The 25,613-nt window shown below is 51.1% G+C and overlaps 1 protein-coding gene across 1 annotated transcript; it reads left to right on the top strand.

The window, feature by feature from the left end:
* The first annotated feature begins 1,351 nt into the window (after positions 1 to 1,351).
* Positions 1,352 to 23,767, top strand: MYL9 (myosin light chain 9). The gene is made up of 4 exons (XM_030533242.1): positions 1,352 to 1,458; positions 15,899 to 16,105; positions 20,684 to 20,845; positions 21,808 to 23,767. The coding sequence occupies exons 2-4, from the start codon at positions 15,922 to 15,924 to the stop codon at positions 21,978 to 21,980; spliced, it is 519 nt and encodes a 172-aa protein (XP_030389102.1). The 5' UTR covers positions 1,352 to 1,458; positions 15,899 to 15,921; the 3' UTR covers positions 21,981 to 23,767.
* The last annotated feature ends 1,846 nt before the right edge of the window (positions 23,768 to 25,613 follow it).

Below are 25,613 nucleotides of genomic sequence, written 5' to 3'. Positions count from 1 at the left end.
CCAGTCCTGCGCCCTATCCACTAGGTTATCGGTCCTCTGATAGACCAGCATGAAAATGGAGAGCTGTATATTGCAAATAAAAACAGGCTGCTGACCTTCTTATCAGTAAAAAAGCCTTTTCTACACCTGGTGTCTTTGCTCCAGATTTCCTATTGTTAGCCTCAGTGGTTCAACTCCCCTGGAGGTACCAGCAGTTCCAGCACTAATATAGACAAGGTATTGGCAACAGCCAGCATTTTAACCACTGTGTTATGTAATATTGAGACTATCTACCTCTTATACAGCCCTTTTCATCAATAGATCTGAGTGCTTTACAAAGCATCATTGCCATTTTACAGATGGGGAAACTGAGGCATGGAGCAATACAGAGACATACCCAAGGTCACCCAGAAAGCCAGTGGCAGAACTAAGAAGAGCTCCCAAGTCGCTTGAGGCCCCAGGGTTGGATAGGGAGGTCACCCATCTGGTTTTAACATGGACAGTCTTCTTTTTGGACGGCTTGTCCACATCCAGTACTCAGACAAAATGGGACGTGGTGTTGTCCGGTACCGAATGCGGGACACCATTTTAAAGAGCACACTGCTCTGCCACCCTCACTAGCGTGACTCTCCATCCACTGTGTGTGTGAAGTCATGCTGCTGGGGAGGCGGGTGTCACGCTGGCAGGGGAGGGCCCAGGCCATTCCTGGAAGCACTGGTACATCTGGTATTCCGGGAATGTGTGAGTGGCCACCCTAAGGTTAGAGGTCTTGGTGCTTTAACTCCCGATAGATACCAGGAAGCTTGTCTATGGGGAAGCTCACAGCTACTCTGCTCCCAGCGTGTCCCAGCAGGTAATGGAGCAGGAGCATTAGCTGTGGGGCTAATATAAACCTGACCTTTTCTAAGCAGCACCTTTACTGTGCAAGGAAACAGCTGGAAGAACCTGCACGCTAACTGTACACTGGAAATACCTCTCGGAGCAGTGGGTCCTTTTATTTTTGGACCTTTGTTTAAAAGTCCCGTACCAAGAAAACAAGCTGAAGTTCTCCTTACAAGCCCCTTATAAAGGAAGCTGCATCTCCCCCAAGGAGTTGGGCTCTCACTGCAGAGCATTGCTCACCAGGCTGCAGGCCCTCTGCTGCTTTTTCCGTCAGCATTTCATCTATATAAGGCAGAATCATCTCTTTCCACAGCCTTCTTTATTTCCCCCCCTCTCCTGTTGTTCTCATATCCCAAACTCCAGCGTCCCACAGCTGGGCTGCTACCACATGCTCTCAGCATTCTTTTGCCTTGTATGGCCAAATCCTTTGGGGTGGGTGGGAACAGTTTAGGTAAACTCCATTCTCCATTGGCTGCCTTTGCCATATGACCCAGCTCCTTCCAGCCAGGGAGATTAAAACAGCTAGTTAATTTCTTCTATTCGCAGGAGTCAGAAACGCCTTTGGGATCTCTGGGTTTTTAACCGTTTCTGACACAGGTAAGAGCTTTTTCCATTGATTCACTTTCCATGTGGTGTGGTTTCCTGGGGGCAGCTAAGGTGTGTCATGGATGAAATCAGAAGGGTGCGGGAAGATTCCCAAAAAACTGAGCTCTTACATTTTCCAGTCTCAAGTTAAAAGCTTCTAGCAGTTTTAGGGATGAACGTGAGTTAGTGGACCAAGACCAGAGCTCTGTAGCATCAGAACCTCTCAGGGAAAGAAGTGGGATCCAGTCAAGAATACCCTCTTTGCTGAAATAGATGCTGATCTCCTGTAAAGGGTTGTGTGAGTACTTGTCCTCCACCACAGGAAGGGGTATTCTGGCAGAGGGTTCCTGGTGCCTTTAGCATTTCATTGCAGAGGAGGAAAGAAAGTTGGAGTCAGATAAGAAGGCTGCCCACCGTGCTATCAGAAGTTACATGGGAGGAAATGCGTCTGTGCCTTGGCTAATAGTTTATCAGTCTAGGGAGCAAATAGACGTGCATGGAAGGAAATAAACCCAAGCTATGTCTGAGTTCTTTGACAGCTGGCATGGCCTGGGACGTGCACTACACCCTGGAGCAGAGCCTTCAGCAGGGGATGGGAACTTGAGGAGTGCAGACCCTTTGCTGGTTGTCTTCTCACAAGGCCAGTTGCTGGTAGAGAGATTCACATTCTGTGCAATCCGGACTGAGCCTGCATGAGAAGGGAAGGAAACCTCCAGATCTGTGTTCCCGCTGCTTAACTTCTTACCTTCCCTCAGGCAAGACATTGAAGCAGAGTGTGTTTTCGGGGGCAGGTGTATGGTCTTGGGTGCTGCCGTGGTCGGGTGTTCACCTACCAACACCTGTTACGGCAGCAGAGAACCCTGGCAGGCATCCCCAGGGAGCGAGCGAACCCACGCAGTGCTGTCACTGCTGGGATGTGACAGGAGGGAGACAGGGACAGGCAGAGCTCTCCACTCTCATCACAGGGCCCTTACCCTGCTGAGCATCTGGCTCCTCCAAACAGTCCCACTAAGATCAGTGGCACTGCGTTTGGAGGTAACTACTTGCCAGAGTAAGTAAAGGCTGCGCAGCCTGGCCCTGTGGCCGTAACAGAGATGAGAAGAGCACGTAGAGCACTGATGACAGAGCAGGACACAGCCGTGGTTACGGAACCGCTGACACGCAGCCGTGGCAGGCGTTGGCTGTGCTCTCTCTTGGGCTTTCCTACTGACCGTGGATAGCTCAGTCAGTCGGGGGGCTTCTTTCAGGAAGCATCAATCTCATATAGGCAAAACGGGGCCTGGAATCAGAGCTGTCTTGAGCACACTGCAATGCACTGAAACAAGCTGGGCTTTTCTGTCTGCTTCCCCGCTCTGAGCTTGCTGTTAGGGCCTGCCTCTGGGTTTCTTAGGCAAGATTCATTCCTGTCTGGAATGTTGTTTTCTCCCATGTCCTTTTGCAGATGGCACAAGGCAAGATCCTGGCAAACATGCACACTGCCCTCTCTTGGGTGATCCCCTAGTGATCTTAGAGAGCTCCTTAGTGATCTATTGAGCGACCTGATGCCAATGGAGGATTAGCCTCTGGGCCAACAGGGCCTGTGCCCAGGGGCCCCGGCCAGTTGGGGGGCCTTGGCAAAATGGATGCCCCTATACCCTGACCCCACTCCCCAGCTGGAGCACTGGGCGGGCGGAGCAGGGCAAGCCCCCGAGCCCCCATTCCATTTTCCCAGCAGGAGCACGCTGTGGGGGGATGATGACTGCAAGAGCAAGTGGTGTGGGCCAGGGGACCCACAAAACCCCAATCCGCCCCTGCTTGAAGCAATAAATTCTCTTGCGTAAGAAAAACGTCATTTACCTCCCTTTTGCTCTCTCAATCCTAAAGCCTGATCTACACCTAAAACTTCAGACAGCCTAGCAATGCTGCGCCAGGCTCTGAAAAATGCCGCATGTGGCACACTGAAATTAGGTCGACCCAACCTAGCTAGGTTGCTGGAAGGATTTTTCCATCAACTTAGCTATCACCTCCTGAGGAGGCAGATTTACTGCAGCGACGGGAAAACCCCTTCGATTCCACAGCAAGTGTCTAGCGGCATAGCTGCAGCTGGAGCACTTGTAGCATCCACGGCGCCTGGAGTAACTTTTGTCCTGTTCGGACAATGCCCATCAGAATCCGAGATCTAGCTGCTTCCTAGTCCCAGGTACTTCCTCCATCGAGCCCCTTGCTGAGTGTTTGTATTTGGGGAATATTAGAGGGGTGTTAAAATAGTGATGGGAAGGCTCTTTAACATGTAACCCTAGGAGGAAGAGGAGGCAGTGGCAGCATTCGCCAGTGTGCGGTGTCTGTATGAGACAGCTCCAGGCATGAACAGTCGCTGGTTACCAAAGATGGCTGTGTTTCCCTGGGCATCTAAATTCTTTACCCATTGCTGTTGGCTTTTTCTGTCGCCAGTGGGAGGAGTTAAATATCGCTGTGCTCCCAAATCAGTGCTTAATTTGTGCCAGAGCTTCACAGTTCAGAGCCCCAGGACCTCTGGGCCTGGCAAGTCACAGCCCGGCACCTCTGGACTCGCCACATCAGTTATGAAAGTAAAAATGTTGCTTGAGCCCCAGCACCTCTATAAATTAAGCACTGTCCCAAATCCTCCTCCTCTCTCATTTGCCTGGGCCAGGATGCCCTCCCTGGACATGGCCCAGAATTTCTTCTAGGAGGGAATAAAAATTCAGTTCAGAATCTTCTGCATGGCAAGGGCAAGGTCACTAGAAGCCTGAAAACCCAGGGTAAACCTTCGCTCTCCAGAGCTTGAAAAGGACCATATAAATGGTAATTTCAGACTGCTCGGAGAGTGGCCAATTGCACCCACCCACCCCCGTGCCCCCAGACCCTCACGAGGTGCACACAGAAATCCAGCTCAGGTTCTTGGCTCCCAAAGGTCTTGCCCAGGAGTTGCTGGGGTGGCTTCTATCAGGTGACACTCCCTGCAGCAAGGATGATCGGGCCTCTGAAGACACCATTTGTGTGGATCATTAAAGAGCCACAGTCATGCTCTGGGAAGCTTTGTCTTATTTTATCAGCAACCCCATTAATCTGACCTGAGTTTCCTTCTCCCAGTTGTGCTGGCAGCCTGCACGCTGGGGTTAGCAGCGGTTTGTACCTTTAAATCGTCAAAGTGCTGCCTACACATTAGTAATTCCTCTACCATTACCCTGTTTTACTGAGCCACAGAGAGGCAGCACACCCTGACCTGGAGCTACACAGTGAGCTGGGATTAGGTCCTTGGGGTCCAGCTTCTCAATCCTGTACTCATCCCATGCATCCACGCAGCCTGCTTTGAACGCCTTCAGCTTCCTACCCAGCCTCCTCCAGATTCTCGCTGCATAGTTAGCCTGGGCTCTTACCTTGGTGTTGCCCCTAACCCCCTTCCCGTCCACACACAAAACCCTCTCATCCAAGTTTGATAGTGCTTTCAACCCAAGCTAGCTGGCCCGACTGGGTGCTGCTTTCACTCAGGGCTGGTAACCTGCTCGCTTTGCAGTGAGGATGCAAGCTAAATCGTTGGAGGGCTGAGTGTGCTCCTATGCCTTCCCACCATTCCCTGTGTGCCCAGAGGACAGACAGGATCTCCCACAGTTCACTGGGAAAGTGTCAAAGAATGGCTCAGCTCACTGCAGCACAAAGACATGTGGGAGAGGCTCCCAGAAGCCCTAGCTGACACACACAGGGAAGCACTGCACCAGTGAGGACATAGTCGCTCCAGAAGGACTGTGCAGTGTGGCTGCTCGCACCCAGGCCAGGCCAGCCCTGGTGCCAATTGCCCAATGAAGACACACTCTCAGTGATGCCACATTGCTGTAGCTGATGTCTCAGTTGTTTGCCATAGTGACAGCAGATTGTGGCCTCAGTAGCTGGGGAAGGAGAGGAAACGGCTTGTTTAAAAAAAAAAAAAAAATGGGGGGTGCAGGGTATGGCGGGGGATCATCTTGGTGCCCAAACATCATCTTAGTTGGGTCTGTGAAAGGTGTCTGACTGGAGCAGTCAGCAAAGCATGATGCGGGGGGAAAAAAGCACATCTGATGTGCTCCAGCAGGCCATGCCTGGTCCCCACTGCTGATAGCTGAAGCTTCAAAGGACAACATGAATCCCCCACCGTGCAGCTGGCTCTTCATGCTGCACTGTGCTTTGGGGATAGTGGTCCCCGCCCCCCTGCAACTCAGCGGCCCGCAGCATGATATCGGATGACCCCTCTGTTACATGAAGTTACTTGTCATAACGCTTTACAACCCTGTTAGAGTGGGTGGCTCAGACCTAGTGCAGCAATAGAGCTTGTTCACTACATACAGTCTGACAAAATACTGCTTTGTCCTGGTTTTGAACTTTCTGGCCACGAACTTCATTGGTCTGAGAAGAGTTTGACAGGGTTTTAGTAAGAGACTGGATTATTTCCCCCAACGCTTAGCCGAAGGTGCCACTTACACTGCAAGAACCTAATCTGGGGTCATCCAGGTCGTTTGGTTATTTATGCCCCATGAAGCCCAACTGAAAGGTAGCAAAAAACAAACGCCACGTTTCACTGGCTTTAGATGCCGACTGTCCAGCCAGCCAGGCGGAAAGGGGCTTTCAGCAGCACATGCCAGCAGAAAGAGAGGTTTGTCATTAGCTACCTGCAGAGCACTACAGACAGGCCCCAATCTGCTGCAAGCCCATGGTCAACATTTTCAAAAAGGACCCAAGCCTGAAACTCCTTACAGAGACCCGATTTTCCAGAAGAGCTGAGCAGCTGCATTTGGAAAAGCAGGACCCTTTAAGGTGTTTCACCTTGGGCACCCAACATCACTAGTCAGCTTGGAAATCTTGGCCTATATGCCCATATCTGGGGGCCTCATCTACATTCCAAGTCTCATGGTAGCAGGGCACAGCTGCCTTGCATGTTCTAACATCCCTTTTTGTTTGTAGCACCGATGGGTTGACACAGTGATAGGATCAGGGCAGCTTGGTTGGTATTACAGCTCAGTCTGGCTGGGGTCTTAGGCTGCACCCCAAATCCACCCTCTCCCATAACTGTGTTGTCCCAGCCACTCCACAAATAGAAACTCTCACCCCCACCCCCCAAGGCTGTGTCTACACTAGAAGTTTTTCTCTTTGAATTTCCCACCGTTGCAGCTCCAGAGGTGGTAGCAGTGGCTGGCATCATTGTGTAGGCTAGGCACCGCTGTTACTGACAACCGTGTTGTCTAGAGCTACTCTAAGCAGGGTTAGATGACTTGGCATTAAATCCACCAGTGGTAGGCACTAGGCTGCCTACACTGAGGTGTTGCTCACACTGGTGGAGTAGCTGAGCCAGCGCTGGCAGAAGTGAGAAAGGGTTGGAACATTTCTCTAGTGTAGACGAGGCTTGAGTGGGTCCAGGTCCAACCCCAGCTGCCTGCCTCTTCACATCATCATAGCAGAGGAGGGGAAGCAACTGAATGACTGCTAGTGGCTTTCTTCTCCTCCCCCTCCTGCCTTTGTGGGTGTTTCTGATCCCAGAGAGACCTCCACCTTGGATTCCTAGAGGACTTGTATGCCTGATTGCAAATATCCAACTGCTTTCATGAAAGAGACGTTGAGCTGCAATATAACGAGGGAGGACAGAAAATGGGAGTACACATGACAGAGTCTACAGCCAGGCCTATTGAAACGATAGCTCTCAGAGGTGTGAACTCCTCCACTCCCTCATTCATCTCAATGACGCGTTAACACTGCAGCCCACTTATTAACTTTACTTCTGAAACGCTAAGATTGTTCACCATTTAATTGCTGATCCCCATAGGAGGAATGCTCAGCTAAGGGGCTTGGCAATTTAGACCAGATGTCGTCATCATATTTTGGCATCTTTGGTGCCTGTTCCCCTCCCTACCCACCCACCCACGCATCCATCTGCCTGTCTGTCATTGTGTTTGTACAGCACCTAGCATCATGGGGCCTCCCTCTTGGCTGAGGCCTCTAAGTCTTACAGCAGTGCAATTAACTGTTAACAACCCCAGCAAAGCAATAAGGTTGCACAATAAGCAGACACTGAGTATTCAGATGACTGAGCTCTTCACTACTGTTCTTAGAACTAATTTACAAGATCTGATTTTTAAGCTAGTCTCATGACTTTTGAGGCTCTAGCTCCTGGAGTTGGGATGCTCGGTGCTAGTAATATTAGGAGCAATGTCTCCATGGGTTGCTCCAGCACAGGGCCCTACTGTTGAGACAGAGATAACATACTGCAGAGGGAGTGTAGCTCCCACAAAAAAGAAGAGAATGATGGCTAGATACAGTGCTTTGGAAGTGCTGCTTAAGGAGGAAGCATGGTCAAGTGGATTATGCATAGGGCTGGAGGTGTCTGCATTCTAATCCCACTCAGCTGCTGACATATGGTTTGACCCGAATGCCACTGAAGTCAGTGGAAAATCACCCTTTAACTTCACTGGGCTTTTGATCCTTCCTTACCATTTGGCCAGCATGACTTGCCTATTTTCAAGCCTCAAATTGGGCACCCCAAATCAGTGGCCACTTTGGAATAGGTTAGCCTTCCCCTGTCCAGCATTCACACTGGATGAGAAGGGACTCTGTTGTAAGTAATACACCACCAGTTACAAGCCCTTGTTCAAAGTCTGATATCCACATCACAGTTGTCCCAGATGATTAGCAAGTGCTGCTTGTACCTGCTGGTCATAACACCTGGGATGAGGACTTTTGTTCAGGTCTGGCTAAGCAGATGGCGTCTACTTCAGTTTTCCCCCCCATAATGAATGGGAAGCTACAGGGTTTACAGCTACACCAGTTCAGTCAGTCCCCTTAACTGTGCAGTGCAGGGTGTTTGGAAATGACTAAAAGTCCCTGCTCCCAGCCACAGTGCTGGGCACTAGGAAAAGAGTCCCAGAGAATATCGGTACAGATGCAGTTGGGCGGCATGTGGACATGCCAAGAGGGGCCTGTCGAAAACCACGTTGCTGCATGGATGCATTGACACAGTCCAAGAACAAGCCAGACAAATGGAGCTTCCCTGCCATCATGCCCTGTCTGCTTTAGGAAGTTGACCTGTTTATGGCACGTGATGCTTAGAACTGCTCACCCAGATGGCACCAGGTTTTCAGCACTGGTACAGAAGAATGGGCTTCTGCCAATTTCCTACATACATGAAGCTGTTTCCAGCACTGGTTCAGGAGAACCCATTATTAATTACTGTTGCCGACAGTGGACTCAGCTTCCTAGGATAGCTTGGATGAGAGCATCCCATTGAATGCAATGGTTTAGATGCTCTGAAGTGCAGTTGAGGCAAGCTACTTGATCTTTCCCTGCTCAGCTACATCATTTATTAGCTGGGTCTGTTTGCAAAAATCTTCCAGGAATTCCATTAAAATAGCTCTATGGAGACTTATGGTGTTGTTTTAAATAGCTAGACTGTTGTGAGCAAGCCAAGCCAGGCTCTGGTATTGAGCATTCTGCCAGGGAACATTTTGGTCTAAGGCCCCTGAACAACCAAACTCCATGCTGTCAAAACCACATTCCAGATACATAACGAGAACCATCGAGCAGGGAAAACAATCCAAGTTGTTCTTTTGTCCCCAAAGCAGGAAGGGTGCAGGGTAAATATTTGGATAATGGTTAGAGCACAACCAGTGTTTGTTTTCCTAGCCTTTTGCTATTTTTGCAGTGTATTTTTGGCTTTTTGCAGGTCTGGTTCAAAGCCCATCATAGGCAATGGAAGCCTTTCCACTGACTTCACTGGGCTGTGGATCAGGTCCCGGGTGATTCGTGCATATCGGCTGAACTCTCCTGTTGGCAGACTGGAGTCTCTGCAGCCATCTGGACCCCCAGTTGTTGTTACAGGGACCCAGCATGTGCTGGGTGCTCTCCAAGACATGCAGATCGACACTGTCCCTGCCACAAAGCACTTGACAATCTAACTGGGGCATGACGAGCAGCGGCATCAAAGCAGTAGGGAAGGGGTGGGATGAGGAAGGAGGAGATTAGATCTGTACATCTTGGTGCTTCAGTTATGTTATCATCTCCTCATTGGCCTTGGGGAAGGAGTGAATGTTCTAGGTGGAATCTGAGTGGCCCGAGGTGGCAGCTGGGAGGACTTGGTTACTGTCCCTTATTCATTCTGCGCCATAGATTTGCACGGTGCTAATGAACAATCGCAGTCAAGGAGTTTGCCACTCAAGGGAGCCCTATTCTGACACCTTTCCTCCTGCTGATCGACACCTGCTCGCCTACATAGTCCCTCGAGTGCAATGCATTGCTCATTGCATGTGAGGGCTGCAGAGTCAGGCCCTGTGTTTGGCACCACATCCCAAGGTGAGGACAAGCAGTGGGGAGGGCAGGATAAGGAAAGGGGGAGGGGTTACCTCTATTTGTGAGCCCCAGATTGTTAGCTGCAGGAATGCAGGATGGTCTGTAAATGCTACTGGTTCCTCCAGCTCGCTCCATGGAGAAGGGCTCCAGGTTCACTTTCTCTCCCCTACCTCTTCCCCCTCCCGCAGCTCTCGGCATTTTGGGTGAATACATGTCTACAGTAGGGGTGCACTTCTCAGTGCCCAACCAGGGTCCCAGTCGGAGGGCAGAGAGCTTCTCCCTGGGAAGTCACTATTAGGCGCTCCAAGTCTCCCTGCAGTTGGTGGTGTTGCACCGAGAAACATACCCCCATGTCGCAGCGGGCACAAGGCAGCCCCCAGGCCAGAGATGAGCCAGCATCCCTCAGAGGGCAGCTGTGTTACCGGACTGGCTCATAAATGTGTCATTCCTCAGAAAGGGGCTAACTTGTAGTACCATTTCCCTGGTCAGAGCCCTCCCTGGGTGGTCCAAGCACTAAGGTCTCTTGTAGCGTTTTCTCAGCGGGCGAAGCCTAGGGCCGGGGCCCGGGGCAATAACAGGTACTCTTCATGCAGCAGATAGAAGGAGGGTAGGAGGTGGTAGGAGGCAGGCTAAGCAGACAGGGGTTCAGGGAAGCAGCAGCAGGAGGAGATTGCTGCAGTCATGACAGCCTTGCCCCAATTCAGTACTCGGAGGCTCCCTACCCATGTGAGACAGTACTGGCATGTACTGGTGGTAAAACTGCATTTGGGGCTCGGAGGCCTGGTGCCCCACGTCAGCGGGACAGTCTCCCACCAGCGCAGCTCCAGTGAGAGGAGGCTGCTTCCCAAGGATGCGAGTGTGAGACAAGGGCCAGGCAGCAGGGTGCACTTTCAGACAACATGGTGTGGTTTACAGCCCTGCATCCTGACTGCCCTCGTGCCCCCCACCAATGCAGCTTCACTAGGAAAGGGAAGAGGAACAGGAACCATGAAAGAAGAAAGAAAGGGGGAAATACGCCGCAAAGAGAGGAGGAGAAAGAAAATAGAATGAGAGCAGTAAAAACAGGAGTGAGGGACTAGGCAGTGGCAGCTGTGCCACGGCACGGCAGAACAGGCGAGAGAAGGATGTCCATGTCCCAGTTCATCACGTGGGGACAGGCTCTCCTGCTCTAGGGGCATGCTGGCCAACCTTGGCTTGCAGACTTTGAGGAGATCCTGGCCCTGTGGGGTCTGGCCATCGCGAAGGTCTTGTCAGGTTTATCAGCAACAATGACCCAGAACAGCTCACATGAGGTGGCCAAAACAGCCGGGGTGTGTTTTCTGGCACGTAGCACTGAGTGGCATTGTGCAGCCTAATGCGACATGACATGGTGTCTTAACTGCTTTGTGTCCCACGCCACATAAGCCAGGAATGCAGGCGAGTGTGTTCCCCAGCCTGGCATAGAGGGCATGCCCCAATCATAATACTCTGAACTTCCTGCCACGGAGCTCAAAGCACTTTGCAACAAGTATGAATTCAGCCTCACACCTCCCCTCCACCCTCGCACAGAAGGTGTGTGCTAAAGTCCCCACTTTACAGATGGAGAAACTGAGGCACAGAGCAGTGACATGATTTGCCCAAGGTCATCACATGGAAGGCTATAAACAGCATGCAGATCTCCTGATTCCCAGTCCAGTGCTTTAACCACCAGGCCATTCTGAACTTGATCAGCCAGCAGGCCTGAGGCACAGATCCATGCACAAGGGGCTCGGAACCAGGATGTCCCCCCAGTTCTCATCCTGTCTCTCCTGTTGGTTGTTGAGTTATGCTAGGCAAGTTGCTTGGAAATGTGGGGCTAAACATCTACATTAACTCTGGGTGTCCCACTTGAGACACCTTAAAGGAAGCAGTCTGGCTTTCAGAGAAGCACCCTAGTCTCCTGCTGAAGACAATGGCAGTTGTGAGTGCACAGCATCTCTGAAAATCAGGCCCTTGACAACTCAGTTTGTGCACCCAAAATGAGTGAATGCTTGGAAATATAGGCTCCCGCCTCTGCCTCAGGTTCCCCATCTGCAAAATGGGAGTAAAATGCACTTGCTGCAAAATGGGGGAATGATACCAACCTACTTCCCCAGAGGAGTTGGAAGGACTCAGCTGTGTGAAGCACAGTATAAGTGCCCAGTATTATTGCAACTAACTGGTTAGTAACATTACCAGGTTACAGTCTTCTGTGATAAGGGTGAGTAAGTAGTTGTGACCCATCCATGCTGGCCTGTGGCAAACAACAGTGGATTCATCCCTAGCTGGGGGCTCTTACCTGCATGTTGTGAGAGGTTGTCACAGCCTTGAACTAAGTCTCTACCTCCAGCTGCTATGAGATTGACTGAATGAGCCTCTCCTGGAGCCCTCTTGCTGCGTTAGGCAGCTGGACTTCAAACTAGCTGTTGCTGTGGGCCTAGTGTTTGCTTCTGCTCTACAGGCCTAGCAGCTGCCCCAAGACCTTGTCTACACAAGAACACTGCACGGGTTGACATTAGTTTAAAAATCAAGTCAGTTAAATTGGTGCCAGGTCCTGGGTGGATGCCCATGTCCTGGTCTAAGAGTGGCTTAATGCAGTTTAGCTGAAGTCAATAAGGAAGAGACTTGCTAAGCTGATATAAGACACTCTTAAACTAGCACCAAACCCTTTTCAGTATAACTGAGTCCGTTTAAAACCACACCTGTAACCAAACCACTACAAGTTCATGTGCAGACAAGACATTAGAAACCGCCAAGGATCAGGGAGGTCCTGTGACTGCTGGGATCTTTGACCTTTCCCCGCCCTTGCCCTGTAGTGGAGAATGAGTTTAAGCTCTTTGGAAAGTGCTCTGCAGGTTTCCCATGAGGATGAGGACTGTTTATGGAGTGGTTGCTTTGTGAAAAGTGCTCACCCACATGTAACAGGGTGTGTGTGTCTTTTATCATTATCTGTGTGAGTTCATTTGGCAGCTACAGTAACTCCCACTCCTGTTACAACGGCCACTATGGGATGCAGGTGTTCCCTGGCCAGGATTCCTGCACTCACCCACAGCTTTCTGTGGCGGTAATGCATAGGCCCCCTGAATGAGGGAGTTTTCCCTGGAGGTGCAGGTGACACCTCTCCTACCTCCCATGTGCAGGAGCCTGGTGAAAAGGGGCAGAGATCACTTGAATCCCTCAGTTGGCTGGTGAGGTGCAGCCATGTGGGAATCAGTCAGTTAGGGTGGGCTGATGGCACCCTTAATTGAGCTCTCAGGCAGGAACTGAGCAGGTGAAATGGCCCAAGTAGGTGGGGAGTCCATCCAGCAGCAAGATGTATTGTACCAGTAGCACATACTAAGCAGGTGATGTGATTGGAAATTATCAGAACAATTAAATCCCTAAGCAGACGATCAGAGGAAGAGCTACAACAAGGGCACAGAGGAAAAATACTCAACTATGTAGCAGGCTGCGGACTGTTCACCTATTGAAGATCTGGGGCGAGGGGCCTGTTCACACCCAGCTGATCCAGTAACTGGATAGAGTGTCAGGTGACCAGGGCAGGAATGATGGGCAGGTGCATGGCCAGGGGCAATCGCCAGATCAATGAGCAGCCAGGGCAGTTGCTAGGAGACCTGCTGGAGTTTAGAAAGCAGGCCGGGCATGATGATACCAGCAGCCCCCATGGCAATTGCTCAGCAGAGGGGCTTGCATGCGGGGGGCCAGGCCTCTCCCCTGCTGGCTGCAATGCCACACCCTGCTTAGGAGCTGGGAGAAATAGCCTCTGCTCTCTGAGCTGAGCTCCCATGGCCTTGCCAGGACAGCGAGGGTGAGCTTAGGGCCAGGTGCTCAGAGATCTGTAACTGTTAACCCTCTCCCTGCCGTGACAGAGCCCACCAATGCAAGAGAGGCTGCTGCTGTCCTGCATGGGGCTGCTGGATGTGCTCATTAGGCCATCCTGAGCATAAATCAGACCCCCCCCCCCCGATTACAGTTCAGTCCTTAGCTCTGCTCAGTGTGCTGGGACCCCCTAGCCCTAGGTCACAAGCTGCTGCTGCGGGGGTGAACCCAGCTCGGCAGCCGCTCTCTGGTGAAACAAAGAGGGCAGGGGGAGGGGAGTGGAATGCTAGGAATCTGCAAGGAGCAGATAACCAACTTCCTGCTTGTTCCTAACAGGGCCGGCACTGGGAAGGCAGCCCAGAGCCCATGCCTTGTTTGTGAGCCTTTCTTTGTGTGTTTAAAGTGTACAAGGCAAGCAGATCACTGCAGGGCTTTGTGATGAAGGGGAGGATGGCTGGACTCTTTCCCTGATAAGGGGAACTTTTTGCACATCTATAACCCCTTCCATGCAAGGATCCTAAAAATGGGGACACTCTGCCTGACCTGAGGGGTTGCCCTTGGGCTCAGGGGATGGGGATCAGTAACAGGCAGCTAAGCAGCATGCCACCTGCTGGGCCCCCTCTGACCACAGAGCCCCCTCTCGCCAGTATCCTGAGAGATGCTTGTCTATTGCACAGGGCTCTTCTGGTTAAGGACAGGCCAAATTCTGCTTTCAGGCACGTACACTACGAGTAGTAGATTTACACCAGCAGCAAGAGGAACAAAATCTGGCTCCAAGTGCCCATAGCGAGGCCCTCCCTGGAGGAGTGCAGGGGGATGTGTTACATAAGCATCATGACACTTGAGACTTGATCCAGGACCCTCACAGTCCCTAGCATGGTGAAGCTGCGAGATGCTCAGCTAGAAGCCTCTCTCTGCAGACTGGGCTAAAGAGAAAGGCCCCAAAGGACAGTTTGGAGCCTGAGACCAGGGGGTACAGCTGGTGCCCCGGTGACTGCACACAAGAAGCTGCCGCAGGGGCAGATCTAGACCAAGAAGGCTGCTAGCTTGGTTCCTGGAGTATTTTTCCTCATCACATTTTTAATGTCTTACAGATATGGCGGGAGCATGGGTGGGTCAGTGTAAGATCTGACTCTGGAAAAGATCTAGAAAAAGGCAGTGTAGATGCAGGCAGAGGAGCAGCTCCGCCTGTGCTTCAGCAGCTGTAGGACCTAGAGGTGGGTGTGTTAGTGCAGACTCTTCAGGGTGCTTCAACCATTAACCCTGCTCAGAGCAAGCTCAGACTGCCCTGGCACCTACCAAAAGCAGTGCTGCCACCATGGCTAGGACTGGTGCTGGTGCTGCCATGGGGAAACTTATTTCTAATTCACTGTCCTGTAGCAACTTCACATCAGGTCATTGCTGTTCTGTTCACCGCACACACAGAGAAAAAAATCATAAAGACTCTTGTCGGAAGGTTGCATCATAGCACGACTTCATTTCTTAGAATTTAGCGTCCTAATGCACAAGAACCAAAAACAGAGTGAGACAAAGCAGAGAGCGACCACTCACCTCCATGCTGACTCTCTGCAGACTGCACCAGGAAACCTAGATCATGGCTTCCCTCAGAGACCCCTAGGCTGCAAGCAGGACCAGAGGAAACCCCTTACAATTTAAAGTGATGTCTTGTCATCTGAACAATTTCCAGTACATCACAATAACTAAACTTCCCCGCCGCATACAAGAACAGTGGGTCTCACTCTCTTCCATACCATGCCCCCATGTAACCACAGAAAACAGGTCCAGCCCCACCCCACTCCAAAGCTATAAGGAGATGGGTGGTAGGGGGGGAACCTCGTATTGCAATACAAGGGGCATGATCTGCTGAAATTCACATAGGACTGTTTTACCTGCTGGGGTCAGTGTCCGAATTCAGCGTCTTCTTCAAAGGGAGAAGAGGGAGGAAACAAGTGTTTGCTCTTGCATCCATGGACCAATTCTGAATCCAAAGAAGTAGTCACCCCTAGCCTTCCCTACAATCATTATCGTTATGCAAGGATTACAGATGCTTTACCAGCTAATTAATTAAATCACCCCCCCTCCTTGTGTGATGAAAGTTAGCAAAATATGATTATCCCCATTTTACAGACGGGGAAGCTGAGGGGGCAGGGCAGTTAAATGACTGGTCTGGTTGCATGGTCAGCAGACAAAGCAGGAACAGAACCCACATGGCCTGTCTCCCAGCCCTGCCCCTGCTGCAATTGCTCAGGTAGATTGCTCCACTCCATTCCTGTTGGTTCTGTCTGTTCCCATGGTCAGTCAGTCTCCTTTCTGCTTTCCCTGTCTCACTCAGGAGGTAGATCACCAGCTGCCAAGATGTCCAGCAAGAGAGCCAAGGCCAAAACCACCAAGAAGCGCCCCCAACGTGCCACTTCCAATGTCTTTGCCATGTTTGATCAGTCACAAATCCAGGAGTTCAAGGAGGCTTTCAACATGATTGACCAGAACCGTGATGGCTTCATTGACAAGGAGGATCTGCATGACATGCTGGCGTCTCTAGGTAACAAGTGCCAATCCAACAGGGTGCCCGCACTGGTTGGCTGCTAGGCCACAGGGACTGTGCTTGGGGAACTGGGAGCAGCCCTTCTCTCCTATAGGTATTTGACAATTACTCTAGGCTGAAGGTCTCTGACCTCTTCAGATTTCTCTTCTGCCTCACCCTCCTATTTAAATAAACTATCCCCTCAGGAAAACTGGAAGCAGAGTTGAATAAAGGCTGGGGCTTGTCTATCCCAGGAACTCTTTGCACCTGTGAAGCATCACTGACACTGCTCCACCAGTGCAAACCCGTAGTGTAGGTGAGTTACACTGGTGAAAAAAGTGACTTGCCGCAGTGGGCGTCACCTTTTACACTGCTGCAGTGTGTCTGCACAAGGAATCTGTACTGGTACAGCTATGTTGGTGCAAAATATTTCCCTGTAGATGTGTAACTGTCCCTGGGTTGGTGTGTCTTTGGGAATCAAACACAGGACTTCTGAGTCTGAAAACAGGAGCCTTTACTCCTTGAGCTAACAGAGAAGAATCAAACTGCTTTACGCATGCTGGCCACTGGGGGTGACAGTTACCTGTTAGTTGTGGGTTATGTAGGCGAACCCTTTTGTTCCGCTGCTCCACTTCCAGCACCATCACACTCTCCAGGGAGAGAGACACAAGAGTAGGGGCGGGAAACACTCCAGCCCAATCCCTGTCACAGTTCCATCTATGCAGAGAAATGTGCTGAGTTCCGGATCGGCACCCAGCTATTGAAATCTATTTGAGGCCACCCTAGGGTGCTGTCCCCCGTGGCCAGACAAAACTTTTTATCCCCTCCTTTGGTAGTGCTAGTCCAGCACTTGTGATCTCTCCCTCCCTCTTCCACCAGCTGGGTTGGACGGGATGTCACTCAAAGCACTTCTCCCTGCCTCACCCCAGCCACTTGGGGTTCCACGGACCAGAGGCCCGACTGTTTATAGCACAGTTTAGGATCTTCCCTGACTATGTCGGCTCTCTGGTCATGGCCCAGAGGGAGTCACTGGTGACTGAGGCCAGCTCGGGAGGGGGGTGGTGGTGTAGTGAGCTCCGGAAGCAGGTAGCATTGGTGGGGTTGAGGGAAGGGAACATGACCCAGGGGACGCAGCAGTTCAGAACATTTCCTGGGAAGCCTACAGGGGTGGGTCTCCAGGGGAGTCTGGGCTGCAAATCACCTGCCTTCCCTCGCAAGAACCCCGAGGCTGAGTGGCAGCTCCGGGGGGTGGGGGGGGCATAGCAGAGCCCCCTTGGGCACAGAGGTGTGATTTGGGTTTCCCATCCCTGCCCCAAAGAGGTGTGTGTAAATGCAGCCCCCTGGCCATGCTAATACCCTATCGGTCCTGACTCCTGCTTGTTGCAAGCACAGGTCGAGCTGCAGGGTAGCCAGGGCTCTGGGCTGTAAGAGAGAAGCCAGGTAGGCTGAAATACAAGTATTCTGGCTGTGGTATAGAGCCAGGGCCCGAGAAATCTCATCACATGCTGCAGAGGTCTCTCCCCTCTCAGGACATACAGAAAGGGGTTGATTATTACTTATGTTTATACTGCAGTAGCCTCCAGAGGCCTCCAGGTTGGGCCCCACTGTGGTAGGTGCTGCACAGACAGCTCCCCAAAGAGCTTCCTTCCTATCCCCCTCCCACTGGATTTTGACCTTGCATTTCTTCCCTCTTCCATTGTCCTGCGTTAAGGCCCACACCCTCCTCCCAAATATGTGCTAAACCAGTGGTACTCAAACTTTTGTGCAGGTGACCCCTTTCACACAGCAAGCCTCTGAGTGCGACCCCCTCCCCATTATAATGGGTCTCTCCCCCATTAAAAAACACTTTTTTTATATATTTAACACAATTATAAATGCTGGGGGCAAAGCAGGGTAGAGGCTGACAGCTCACGACTCCCCCCCCCATCCAATAACCTCGCGACTCCCTCAGGGATCCCGACCCCCAATTTGAGAACCCCTGTGCTAAGCCATTCAGTCATCCCCCATGGACTATCATTTAAATCAATCTAACCACGAGGGGTGGGGGGAGTGTAATAACTGGAGGTTTCTCCTTAACTATTTCACTGCTGGCACTTTAATGCTGATACGTCCCAGTTAGACCCATGTTCGCACCCCTTTGGTGTGGAAGGAGCAGGCCCCACCTCTCAGCTGTGTATCTGTGGGCAGACTCGGGCCCGGTCTACACTTGAAAAGTTTTACTGACATGGCTATGTTGGGCAGATGTGGGTGGCGCACGCATGTGTGTTGTTACCAGCACACTTATGCCAGTAAAGCTCTAGCATGGGTGCAGTTATAGTGGTATGAGGCTCTGTATGTTGACTTTGCTGAGCTGGAGGAAGCTACAGTGGTTTAAGCACTTTTATAACAGTATAATTGCACCCACACTTGGGTTTTGGGTATTTTTTCCCCTTTAACTATAATTAAAGTGACAAAACTTAATGTAGACAAGGCTGCAGGAAAACAGTAGTGCCATGTTCTGAAGGTCTTTGGAAGAGCTAAAACTCCATTTTCTCCCCCCTACCCTCGCCCCAATTGTTTGCATTCAGCTAACAATAAGGGAAATGCCAGTACTCCACGAGAAATCACAATGGTGGGTATTTCAAAGACACGAGGTGGGGAGTCCTGGGTTACTATTCCCAGCTCTGCCATCAAGTCGCTGTGTAATCTTGAGCAAGTCCCTTCCCTTTTGTACCTCAGTTTCCCCATCTGTAGAAAGGGTACAATGATTCCCCTGCCTCCTTAGTAAACTGCACTGAGATCAGTGGGTGAAAAGGTCTGTTTAAGCACTAAGTATTATTACTGTTTGTACCCTATTACTCATTAGTTCTCTGCTCTGCCCAAGCACTAAAGTTCACGGCCACAACAGCCTGAGCTGGAGAGGTATGGGATTGTCTTCTTTGGAGACACTGCTCTCCAGAGCCTTCAGAAAAGTGTACGTGTATGAATGAGATTCCCAGCTAGTCCTGCCCTGGCTTGTTTAGCAGGTCAGCCAGCACAAAGAAGGCGCTCTTGGGATAGAAGCAGAGCCCAAGGCTCCAGCTCGTTTTGACTTGCAAGGTTTGCCAAGCTTCCCCACCCAAAGTTATTTCTGCTTAGCTGCAGGCCAGGTAGTTTTCAACATCTTCTCTCCTCCTTTTTTCCTGCCTCCACAGTCCCCCTGGAGATCTGTCAATTATTGACCTGGCTACCAAACCTGTTCTGAAGTCCTAGTGCAGCCAGGAGGCAGAGCTCCCCTCATTTGCCCCTAACTGCACACAAAAGTGAGGGGAAGAGGGGCTGCTCTCAGAATGTAGAACATGTGTTTTGAAGCCGGGCATAAAGAGCTGTTTGCAGCTGCACCCACCAGAGGGCACTGAACTGTACAGGCTGGCTACGGCTAAGGGAAAAGCAGGTGATGGAATGGGAAGAGCTGATGAAGGAATCTGGGTGAGGAACAGATTGTCAGACAAGGTTGCTCCTCTCTCTGGGCAGCAGTCAGGGGCAGATTGGGATTCTCGCCACTCTGTTGGTTAATCAAACTTCCTGGGGACATGCGTCAGAAATTTAGCTTCCCCCAAGGCCAGTCATTCCGAATCTGAATGCCAGCGCTCAGGCTGTCCGCAGACATGCAGTCCATTTCCTTGAGTGGGCTGGCGGGACCCTTATGGTCTCGTATGTGGGGCGAACCCTCCTGGAAAGCAAGCGGAGTGCTGGCACTGCAGGGACAGGTGTGCTGGCACGGCACAGCTTTCTGATTGTGACAAACGGATGCTACGGGTGTGTGAACATGTCTGAAGCGAGCTCATTTAAAAGTGAAGATAAATATTCACGAGCACTTCTTTGCATTACTCGGCTGGCTAGGATACTCAGCTAGAAGGGCAGACAAGCGTCCCAGCCCATAGAGTAACATTTTCAAAAAGGACCCAAGGCCCGGATCCTCAGGGGTATTAGGGAGCTGGGTACCTTTGAGGAGCTGGGCCATTGACTTCCACTGAGACCCAGGCTGTTAAGTGCCTCAGTCACTTTGGAAGATGGGATTCAGGTGCTTTTGAAGACCGTACCTGCTGCTTTTATCATATAGTCCAGTCAGGACACATGGGGTTTAGAACCAAGGGGCAGAGAAGATACAGACTGGGGATCCTCCAGATGCACCCAAAATGCAGCCTGAGGGCCAACGGGATCAGCTGCTTAAGGTCCCAGATTGTCTGAATACACAGAATGATTCAGCGAGATCCTGGCCCCTCCACGCTGACATTTCTGACCAATGAACAGCTGAGCTGCGGGTCTCATTTCTGCCTCCCAAAGAGTGATTTTGGTGTCCCCGAGTCATGTGCTTGCCTTGGGTTTGTGTCTCATCTAGTGAGTAGAACAGGGACTGGGAATCAGGACACCTGGGTTCTATTCCTGGCTCTGTCACTCACTTGCTGGGTGATCTTGGACTAGTCGCTTCTGTGCCTCAGTTTCCCCACCTGTAAAATGGGGAACAATCATGCCCATGTGTCATGAGGCTTTAGTCGTGTTTCAAGCACTCACACCCCCTCAGCTGAGCAAGTATCGGAGTGCAGCAGCTCACCCTGCGCTGGTTCCATACGGCAGGAAAGAACCCCACTGATGAGTACCTGGAGGGCATGATGAGCGAGGCACCGGGTCCCATCAACTTCACTATGTTCCTCACCATGTTCGGAGAGAAGCTGAACGGCACCGACCCAGAAGATGTAATCCGCAATGCCTTTGCCTGCTTCGACGAGGACGCGACAGGTACGATAAGGGGGGCCAGGCTGACTGTGCTGTCAGCCATGCCAGCCAGGGATGCTGGGCCGAGCCAGCCAGTGGAGACAGAGCTCTGCTCCCCCAGTGGCTCCCAGGCAGGGGAGTGTGGAGCTAGCCATGGTGGCTGCCTTTAACCCGGGGCTGAGGGTCCAGAAGGGAGAAAGGCTCCTATGTGTCATTGAAGGTTTGGGCCTAAGCCAGTTATCTGGGGCCCATCCAATGCCAAGCCCAAAGGAGGAGCCTTTCACCCTAATTCAAAAGCTCACAGAGTGGGACCCAGCATCCTTGTTCTCCCTTGGTGTGTCTGCAGAGCAAAGGCATGATGCTGTCTTTGTTCAATGCCACCTGGGAGGGGAATAATGGGGGATCCTGAGAGCTGCAATTGAGGGGCACTGTGCAGGCTGCAGGTACCACAGAACCACTAACTCAGAAAATGCTGCCTGCTGGGGGATACCCTTCCTGGAGGGGATGCTGATCCATTGAGCTCCTTCTGAGACCCACGCTCTCCCCTTTCCACCCCTCATGAGTCCCCCAGCAGTGTGACTCCTGGGCACGGGCACTATCTCACTCTCTGTAGCCTCCACAGTTGCTTTTCACACTGCGCTGACTGGGAAGAGGCCATCCTGTTCCTAAGGGGCGCAGGTTTCAATCTCCGGCCACCTGTTTGCAGCAGCTCTCGTCCCTTTGGGGTGCCATTGTTAACGTTTGCAGCGCAGTGTCCTGGGTCCCTGTAATTGCTGTACTGTGTAGCTAGGGGTGACCAAGTCCTTGGACCAGACTCTTTAGAAACACCCCGTTCCCCACTGCTGGGTCATCCTGTCCTGGGCCAGTGCTTCCCAGGAGCCAGTTCAGAGTTCTGTTCCCCGGCTCTATTCGCTCGGGTACTCCAGCTACATTAACTCCTCCTTCTTTATCTTTCCTCTTCCCTGCCATTTGTTGCCCCCTTACAGGTTTCATTCATGAAGACCATTTGCGCGAGCTGCTCACCACCATGGGGGACAGGTTCACGGACGAGGAGGTGGACGAGATGTATCGAGAGGCCCCCATCGATAAGAAAGGCAACTTCAACTATGTGGAGTTTACCCGCATTCTCAAGCATGGAGCCAAAGACAAAGACGACTAGAGCCGAGAGGCACCCGTCCCACCTTCTGTACACCTTCCATGCCCCTCCTCCCTGAGCACCCGTGCTGCCTCTGGCCCCGAGTCCCAGCAGGCCGACCCCATGGAAAATGCCTCAAAGCACATGAGATGAGGCCTTAATCCTGTTCTGCATTAGGGATGAGCTGGCCCACACACAAATGCCCCTCCCAGGAGAAGATGAATCGTCACGCTCCCGTCCCTCAGCCCTTCGAGCATGTCAACCATTCCTGGCCTCTGACAATCTTGTTCGCTGCAGGTCAGTCCAGGTGGCTTCCGTTCCCACACAGATCTGACTCCTGAATTTGAGTGCTGTATGGAGGAGGTGGCCAGAGGAAAGCGGGATAGTTATCATGGGCTCAGCTCACCAGTGCTGTAGCATCTGGCAATGTGTATATTATCTATGGCCACCCAGAGTGTGAACCCCTGAGAGGGCCTGTTGAGGTTGCTGCTTAGCCCCTGGCCATTGAATCTCTTCCCGGCGACACCACTCCGACCCTCTCCCTGTATTTCAGAGCAGGCTCATACTGGAGCTAAAAGTTCTGTTCTTCTAACCCACTGGGAATCCCTCCTTGCCCCCCGCCCCATTCTGCACTCATAATAATTTGCACTTAGATAGCACCTTTCACCTGAGAATAGCACAGCACATGGACCCCTGTGTATTTTCCCTGCCATGCCCCAGCCTGTCCGGCACAGATCCTTGCAGTGGGGTGAACCAGGAGGAGTAGGGGTGGTGAGGTGCTGCATGGTAGATGGAGTGTGCACACAAGGCATTCCTGGGGGTGGCTTTGCCATGCACAGATCTTGCAATCACACCAGGCAAGGGTGGTCAAACCATTCTGCTGGGGACTAACATTTGTGTGTCTAATTAGCCCCTCTCAATGAGGAACAATAAAATCCTGCTCTGCATTTTACCTTGATGACAATGTTTACCCATAATCCCCAGCAGTGAGCCTTCCGTTTCAGGGCTGACTTTCCCCAGTGTCGCAGTCCATAAGACAAGAGCCCTCCCTCACATTAAGCCAGTCACAGCTCCTGTCACCAGTATGGGTCTGTCACCCACTGGAATAAATGAATGGCAGTTCCTGATGTGCATGCTACACTTAGACTCAAGAGACAGTGGAACATGGGATTTGCCAGAATGGATATGAGCCTTGATCCATCCAATCCCAGGTCCTGCCTCCCATCTCAGCCAATACCCAGAGCTTGAGAGACAGGTGGGACCTCTCCAGAACTCACCTCACCTAGGGATGCCCAGATGATTCATGGGCCCCTTCCATTAAGAAAAGTTGCAATACTATAGAATACTATATTCTCATGGGGTCCCCTAGGGCCCTGGGGCAAATTGCCCCACTTGCCCCCCCAGGCGGTCCTGACCTCACCAGCTGTGCCATGCTGGGTACGTAGAGTAGAAAACCTCCTGCATTCCACTAGACATTCATTTTCCACCTGACACACGTGATTTGATTACCCCCCCACTCCTTACACACATACCCTCAGATATTATCCAGCCTGATTCCCAGGGTATATTACGTAATATGCAGGGGATCATAAACCCATATAAACCATCTCCATTCATTTTCCAGCAGTTATTATCCAGTGCAAATCCAGACCCTAAGAACAGTGACAAGAAAAGGAATACACAACTGCCCCTCTCTTTCAAAAACAATTGTTTTCTATTTGAATAATTGTGTTTTTGTGGTTTTAGAATCTGTGATGTAAGGGGTTCAGAAAATTGAAATTACCTATAAAATATAAAGGATATAATACCAATGAGTGCATGTACCTTATTTACCAGGCCGCCTTCTTGTTTCACTGCATGTGGTAGATTTCTGTCTTTGATTAACTTGTCCTAAACAGTCATCTGTAGCATCAGCCAGGTTGGAAGAGCCCTCTCTGCTGAGTTATCCACTGTGTCCTCCCAGTGCTGTGTCCTAGTTGGCGGCCTCAATCCTGTGCTATCCCGGAGAGATGGGTCTGCCCATGAATTACTCCAGCAACATCAACATCAGCTTCACCTCCCCTCATGGCAGCAGGTTCTGTGACAGATTTGCTTCTATACACTAGTTGTGAACGTCTTCTGAACATTTACCCAACATTTTTGCTCCTGTAGCTTAAGCTTCTTGGTCCGCCCTTGTCAACTGATGAAGTTGGTCACTCCCTTTACAACACACAGCTGTTGCAGAGGAGAGGCTGTTTTTAAACACAGGGAGCTGATTTGAAAAGCTGCCAGTTTGTCCGTTTAAATCAAGAGTCACATAAGAGTGCTGAAAACTAGCTGTGAGACACACACTCATCTCTACAGCTAGGAGGGCTCCTAAGTGCTGCACCTGCCACCCAGCCAATTAGATGTCTCCATCTTTATCTCCATTTCAGTGTCCACGGTTTCAGACCTGCTAGAATATTTGCAATAGCAAATGCGTTGTTAATGTCTAACAATGGTCAGTAAGCTGGATGCTAAGGTGATAGGCACCAATGTCTCAGTCTGGATGGATACATTCATGCAGTGCTAATTTGTAATGAAAGAGCAATTTTTTTACATTCATAATTGATGAAGCAAGCCCAGAGGTCCTGGGGCTATGAAGTGCCAGGCCTAGCCCTGGCAAGTCCTGGCACAAAGTAAGCACTGGATGCATGCCAGATATATGAACGTAGATAGCCCTGACTGTTTGCCCTATAGGGAGAAGATGCATTCTATCTCCTCTTGCACGACAGTTCCCCATAATAACAGAGAATACCCCCTAACTGTTCTTGCAAACAATAGGGAGGTTATTTCCTGGGGCATGGTGAAGCACAGGGCTCAAAGGGAATAATCTAACAACAGCGATGATAGAATCCACATGAAAAGCTCTCACTAAACACAGCTGCCTTGAGATGCCATATCACAGCTTGTGGGCATTGAACTCTAGATTTGGCCTCCTCTGGACCTCTGCTGCAAACTGTGGGTGGGTATCCTGAAGGGATGGGAGCCACAAGTGTTTAGCAGGCAAATGTTCTTTTGCACCTCTCAGCGTGAGCTCAAGCTGTAAGAAGACAAGAATCAGGTGACATCAGTAACTCCTGTTAAAATACTACAGCTCTCTTCCTTTCAGCAATTAAGACCCTGGACCTGCAAGGACTTATGCACATGACAAGTCCCATTAGCTTCCTGGGACAACTCACATGTTAATGTCCTTGCAAGATCAGGGCTTAAGTCCCCCTCCATATTACACATCACCACTTTGGGGCCCCATAGACTTGAGGTGTAGAGAAACCCCAGCTCTGTTTTAACAGTATCTCTGCAGCATGCTGAAGCCTTCAACATGTCCAAAGCTTTGGGTCCCACAAAATGAAGTCATATGGTTGCCAACCTAGGAGACAACAATGTTGTAAATTGGTCTCCTGGCCCAGCTGCAGTTGTGCAGACAGGGTCTAAGGGATGGAACTACAACTTTAAAAACAAAATTCACCTTATATCCTGGGGAGGTCTTCCTTTTAACAAAGCACAGTTGTTCCACCTGAGATTAGTCAGAGACCTGCTGGAGGTTTCAGCACTGCACCTGGGCAGATGCTGGAGTGCAGAAGGACATGCTACCCAGCCTGCAGTGCCATGAGATGCCAGCATGTGGATTAGCCCAAG

The sequence above is a fragment of the Gopherus evgoodei genome, chromosome 14 (assembly GCF_007399415.2).
Source record: "Gopherus evgoodei ecotype Sinaloan lineage chromosome 14, rGopEvg1_v1.p, whole genome shotgun sequence".
Classification (NCBI taxonomy): Eukaryota; Metazoa; Chordata; order Testudines; family Testudinidae; genus Gopherus; species Gopherus evgoodei.
The sequence above is the reverse complement of the archived record's forward strand: the minus strand, read 5'-3'. Positions and strand labels throughout refer to the sequence as shown.

What these genes read in the sequence shown, in the direction of transcription:
- MYL9 (XM_030533242.1), top strand. Translation starts at nt 15,922, where the DNA reads ATGTCCAGCAAGAGAGCCAAGGCCAAAACCACCAAGAAGCGCCCCCAA. An exon ending in TGACATGCTGGCGTCTCTAG is followed by an intron (nt 16,106 to 20,683) that starts GTAACAAGTGCC and finishes TCCATACGGCAG; the next exon opens with GAAAGAACCCCACTGATGAG. An exon ending in CTTCGACGAGGACGCGACAG is followed by an intron (nt 20,846 to 21,807) that starts GTACGATAAGGG and finishes GCCCCCTTACAG; the next exon opens with GTTTCATTCATGAAGACCAT.